The following is a 6,000-nucleotide window of genomic DNA, read 5'->3' as shown; positions in this document are numbered from 1 at the left end:
GAGGGAGCCTTTCTGCCCCCTCTCCTGGACGGATTCGTTTTTCCTGGATCACAGTGCTCCGCCACTGGCATAGTGAAGGCAGGATAAGAGCCAGCCCTGGACCCACCACGCTGGTTACTGGGGGATCCAGAACTCGTCCTCAGGGCTGAGGACCAGGAATCTGTGTTCCTTCTGAAGGACTACTTTATCTTCCAGTCCCTCGACATGTCTCGTGGCTTCTGGCCACGTTTCCCTTTCTCGTATTTGCTGCTGGAACACGCACAGCTTCCTCCCAGGCCTTATCTTATTTTCCCTACTCTTATCTTCCTTCATCAAACACTGTTTATAAAAGCTTGGTATAGCGTATGTTTTTGTAAATCACCTCAGATCTTGTTTGGACAGGGCTGGCAGAAAACAAAAAGAGAAAGGAAGTGAAAAAGACCATCATCTGCTTGTTGGGCCCAGGAGCCCCAAGTGCAGACCATCCTCACTCAGTGTTTTCAGAACCAGTGGCACTGGTGCAGGTTAACAAGATGACTGTGGGAACCAAGCTCCCAGTCTGCTGGGGCTGGCGTGGCCCTCGCTCCTGTGGGCCTTCTTGGCACTTGTGTGGGGATGGAAGAACATGTGCTTTATGTTCTGGTGTCGTAACAGCTCCCTCACTGAGCTCTGGATGCAGGTCAACACACCTCAGTCTCTTATCTTCAGGCCCCCTGTAGTTTGCAGGTTCTCCAGGGTCAACAAGCTGCAAGGATGCAGGAACCCAGAGAGGTCCTCACACTAACCTATACGGTCCCACCCACTCCAACTTCCAACTCATGTTTGCAGCTTGATAGTGGAGGCTGGCGTGGCCTCTCTAGGATGGAGTCCATGGATTTCTGACACTCAGCTCTGCCATGCAGAGCTCTGCTTAGAACTGGACCTCAGCGACAGGGACAGAACAGCATGCAGCGAAATCTCTTAAATGGGTGGAGTCACCAAGACGAGGCCCAAGACGCCAGCTAAAGCTCCAGGAAGGGAAGTCCCGCTGGAGGGCGGGCCAGGCAGCTCCCTCCTTGAACATCTCAACACAGACACACCCTGAAACAACCACATTTTGCTTTATTAGGCGTTCCATGGTAATATAACACAGAGTTTTTAAGGAATAAACACGAGACTTGTTTTTTTACCATAATTATTTTGCCATTAAGACAGTGGTTACAAAAAAAAGGTACTCTTCTGGCTACACACATTATCAGCTTTTGCACTGAAAGTTCCTCCACTCATGGGTCACAATCACAATTCCAAGGATTAAAAACCATCTATTATTGAATCCTACGCTGTTTGAGAGCATCAAGTCACTGCAGTTACTCAGTTCTGAGACACTGTCAATTTATTTTAGCATTTACATATGACATTCATTGAACAGACACACAGAGCAAGCCCACAGGGAAACATGCTTACACAGCCTGCGGAAATCTTCAGCTTTTAAGTTGTGTTAAGAGAACAATCCAAAAACCGAAATGACCATGACCAGTACAGGAAAAACAGGAAGACTCAAGTGAATCCTGAGGAGCTGCAAGTGTTTCTTAGAATTGAAACAAAAAATTTTTTTTTCCAACTTGTTCAAATTTCCTTGAAGTGCAGGTGAGAAAAAAAAAAAAGCAAATATATTAAGTTAACCAATTATTTTTTAAAAGTGCAATTTACTTTTAAAATAACAAATAAACAACAACAATAACAAAAAATAACCCCAACCATAACCCCAAAGGCAGAACGTGTGGAGAGAAGAGTATAGTGACGGGCTGACCTACGTTTTTAGGTTACACTTTACAAAAGCAGATTTGGTTTAATCAAAGCCTGCGAACGTGACATTGCTGAGAAGTTGTAAACATGTCTGGAAGGAAACGCAACACAGATCAGCAAAGGCAGGGACGGGCAGAAAGGCAGCTGTGGGAGGGTCTCTGAGACAGGAGAGGCGGGGATGTAGATACAGGATAACCTGCGGCATCCAAGGGGCCACACGTCTGGTTTGTAAGGTTTTCTCCCCACAATAGCTCCAACGTGTGTATCACTCATTAAGTAGATTTTTCCTCTTGCAAAGTAAAATGGACTTTAAGTCAAACTTCCCCAGGATTTTCTGAGTTTAGAAGGCCTGCCTATATTGCATGATGTCTTTGGAAATGATTGGATAGAAAAAAAAATTTTTCCCCGAAGTGAGAAGCCCTAGTGTGTTCTGGAATCCCCAAAGATACCTAGCTGGGCACTGGCAGGGCCTCAGGGCCAGACTCCCACTAGCTCAATATCTCTGAGCTGGTGGCTGGCTTGAAGCTGGTTGGGTCACTTGGGTTTGGGGCTCAATTTACAGATCTGATCATGCCTTTAGCCAGTCAGCATTGCATGGAGGAAAAAACTCTCACGTCCTGTAGCCTCAGCCTTCTTTAACATCTCAGCACGGTCTGAGGTCCTACTCTGGGCCCACGTGTGAGGGTGTGGGTGAGTAACTCGGCCCTTCCCTGAACCTGGGAAGCGTCTGCAACTCAAACACATGTCCTCGTGGTGGCGGGTGGGTAGCACCAGGCTTACATGGACTAGGACAGCGTTATCCCCGCAGTCGCGATGCCAAAGTTCACATGCTTCCAGGCAGGTTCTTAGGGCCGCAGTAAAATGGTAGACCCGGATAGCTGAGAAGTCAACATGGGAAGGAGAGAAAAACACCGTCTCAGAGACAAGGGCTGCAGGAGGCACAAAGAAAGAGACAGACATGTGAAAATATTCATGAATGAAGAAGCTAGAGAGAGAGAGCAGAAAAGAAGAGAGGAGAAGAGAGTCCTCAAAAGATTTAATCTGCAGCAAAATCTAGGCCAAAAAGAAAACCTGCCCTTGTTATCAACAGTTGACCCAGAAGACTACGGAACGATGATGTGGACATTTTGGAGCCTCTCAGGAGGCACATGATGAGTTTGCCAACCAGCCTGAATCAGCTTGGTGGTTACATAATTGCATCATTAGGATGTCCAGTTCAAACCCCTTGTATTAATATTGAATTAGGCTTTCCAATTTAGTATTAAAAAAAAAACCTCTCCCCAGTCCCCCACCCACCCTTCCCCAGCCCCACAAAGAAAACTTTTTTAAAAATTTAAAAAGAAAAAGGCAGCTCTGGGCAATTCACTTTATCTTCCCCACCATGAAAAGGAAGATGATAACAAGTACAACAGAGGCTGGCGATGAGAAACACCCTCGTTGTGATTTGCTTTGTTTCGCATGTCTGAGTGTTGGATGCAGTTCCATGTGTGGGGTTGGTGAATAGACCTGGGTGTGATATTTGTAGATGTGTAGGGAAATAGGTGAGCAAAATCAGTGACTCCGGGTGAGGGACGGAGTGCAGGGCCCGAGAGGGTGCCCCCCCCCCCCGTGAACTGGCTGCCCCACAGTAACTATCACAGGCTCTTAAAAAAAAAAAAAAAGGAAGGAAGTCTCAGAATGTCCTCAGGTGTCCCATCCCCCATGCCCAGGTGGGCTGCGGCCGGCAGTCTAGCCCAGGCTGGTGATGTTGGCACGGCCACCAGGGGGAGCCACGATGCGCTGGGTGGTGCGGCGGGGGATGTTGTCGTCGATCTGGGCACCTGGAGAGGAGAGAGGGGCGAGGGTCACAGACGCGGCCACAAGAATTCCTGCTCTAAACCCGAATGACACAGCTCAGCTGAGGGGAAAAGGACCAGGCCCATTCTTCGTCCTTCTCTCAAAACCTCACTGAAAGCTTAAACAAAGAAAGGGACAGGCCTCAAGTAGCCAAAGAATCACAGACTGCATAGAGCAATCCTCACAGATGCTGGTCGGATCCAGTACGTGAAAAAGCACAACCACGTATAGAACAACACTGCACTTCAGGCTCTGGACTGACTCGGACCACATCCTGTCCCTATTCTCATTAGTCAAAGTGAGTGTGGCTTCTTGGAAGGTGCAGCCCTGTCTGGCATTCTGTTCCCCAAGAGCCCAGATCCACTGTGTGAGCAGAAGCAGGACTAAGGATGCCTCCTTATATCTGAACGGCCTGGTGAGATAAGACAGCACAGACATTTGTATTATTCACTTTACTTTATGACAAAACTAAGGTTCGTTACTTTTAAATTTTGTGGTAATCCCTTTACGGCATATATGGTAACTTTCTCAAAACCAGTATATGTGACAAGAAAAAAACATCTATCTGCTTAACTGTTTCTTGAACACGCCATAAAAATCTGGATGTGTATCTGGCACAGGGAGCGGGGAAAGTGGAAGGTTTTCAGTCATGGGCTAAATGGAAGGAACTTGCAGGTAGGGGAGCTCTAAAGTCTAGACCGTTTCCTCTCACCTCCCTGACATTACGAATTTTATCCAAGCAAATATCTAAAATGATCACACGGCTCTATTCTAGGCACTTGGCGTTTCTAGGAACTCGTGTAATCCTCACAAGCAGCCCATGAGGTAGCTACTGTTATACCCATTCCACAGACGAGGAGAGTGAGGCACAGCCAGCATCTGGGCTACAAAGTTAAGCTGTTCAAAGTCCAGACTCCACGAGCTGAACTACCACATTACACTGCCTGGGTGGGGGGGGAAAGGAGTCTTGAAATACCACAACCTCCTGTTTATGATGGACGTAACACATTGAAAAACTGTCTCCTAATACACCAGGTATTACACAGTGTCTGCAACATGACATTATACGTGATGTCAACCCATGTTGAGATTCTGAAACCCAGCTGGCCATTTGCCGTGAATTACATCTCCGGTGGTGTTAGTATTTCCCACTTTGGGAAGAATGGGAGTCCCATTCGTCTCTGCTTCTGCTGCTTCTACAAAAGTGATTCTAGACTCACCAGCGCCACCGAGCATGGCCCTGCAGAAGTGGGCCCAACCAAATCATAACCTTACCAGACAAGCTGAATCCAGACTGGTGCAGGTTCCGGACAGGTGGGGCCTGCTGCTTGGCAGGAGATGTCTTAGCGGAGGAGGCTGGAGTGACTGTCTTGGGTGTCACAGACACCTCGCACACAGGTCCGTCATACAGGCCGCGAGGGACCCCTCTCAGCTCTGCCAGCTGCAAAACACAAGAGCCCCTAGACTCAGGCGCATTCACAGAGGACGCCTCCCCAGCAACCCTCCTGATGGGGAAGGAAGAGAGATTGGGACAGGCTGTGAGATGTGAGGATGGAGGGCTCTCCTCAGGACAGGTACTGTTCACCATGCCCTGAATACACTGTACATTTTCCATGCTCATGACATTCTCTCTACCGAATTCCCTTGTCTCCCTTCTCTGACTTGTCAAACTCCTACTTAAACTTCAAAACCCAACTCAAAATGCTCTCTCCCCTTGACACTTTCCCCCATGACTCCACAGGAGTGGTTCTCTCCTCTGAACCTCTCTGCACACTCCTCAACACAGGACATACTGCAGTTTCACTTCATTCTGGCTGGTTATGGACAGGCCTGACTCCCCCGCGGGTATTCTGAACTCCAGGAATAAAAAGACCATGCTTCCCTTATTCCTGAATCCTCCATACTCACCTCAATATTCTGACTCAAAGTGCTTAGTGTTTATGGAACTGAACTTAATCCATGATAAAAACAATTCCTAAGATCAGAGCTACTCACCCTGCTCCTTGCCTTGATACGCTTGTAAACAAAATCAGGGAAGGGCTTCCGGGGGACGTAGCGCCCAGAGCCTTCAGTGACATGAAGGGTGCCGTCTTCCAGGACAATCTTCCCCTGGCTGATGACCACCAGTGGAGAGCCGCGGCACTCCATGCCTTCAAAGATGTTGTACTCGAGAGACTAGTGGAAGGGAGCACAGTGCGCTTTAGAACAGGCCCTGCCAGCCCGGCCAGGTCTCATCAGCCTGGAAGTACCCACTGCGATATCATGCACCCACGAGAAAGGCCCAGGGAGGAGGTCCTGTCCCAACTGGGCGCCCCAGCGGGCGCTTCATCGCTACATCTTAATTTCCCTGTCTAGAATGTGGAATAGTCTTTTCCTACTTCTCAAAAATTTGGGGGGGGG

General features: G+C 48.4%; 1 protein-coding gene across 2 annotated transcripts in view; it reads right to left on the bottom strand.

The window, feature by feature from the left end:
• Nucleotides 1–1,060: 1,060 nt before the first annotated feature.
• DPYSL2 (dihydropyrimidinase like 2) overlaps nucleotides 1,061–6,000 on the bottom strand; it is a 126,693-nt gene continuing 121,753 nt past the window's right edge. For both annotated transcript variants that reach the window (XM_070607288.1, XM_008535477.2), the window contains exons 12-14: nucleotides 5,596–5,775; nucleotides 4,876–5,041; nucleotides 1,061–3,584 (exon numbers count right to left, since the gene is read on the bottom strand). In XM_070607288.1, the coding sequence (XP_070463389.1) occupies nucleotides 3,493–3,584; nucleotides 4,876–5,041; nucleotides 5,596–5,775 (438 nt within the window). In that variant the 3' untranslated portion in view covers nucleotides 1,061–3,492. The remainder of the gene's footprint in view (nucleotides 3,585–4,875; nucleotides 5,042–5,595; nucleotides 5,776–6,000) is intronic.

Source organism: Equus przewalskii, chromosome 2, assembly GCF_037783145.1.
Source record: "Equus przewalskii isolate Varuska chromosome 2, EquPr2, whole genome shotgun sequence".
Lineage (NCBI taxonomy): Eukaryota > Metazoa > Chordata > Mammalia > Perissodactyla > Equidae > Equus > Equus przewalskii.
This window is presented reverse-complemented; position numbering and strand designations above follow the sequence as displayed.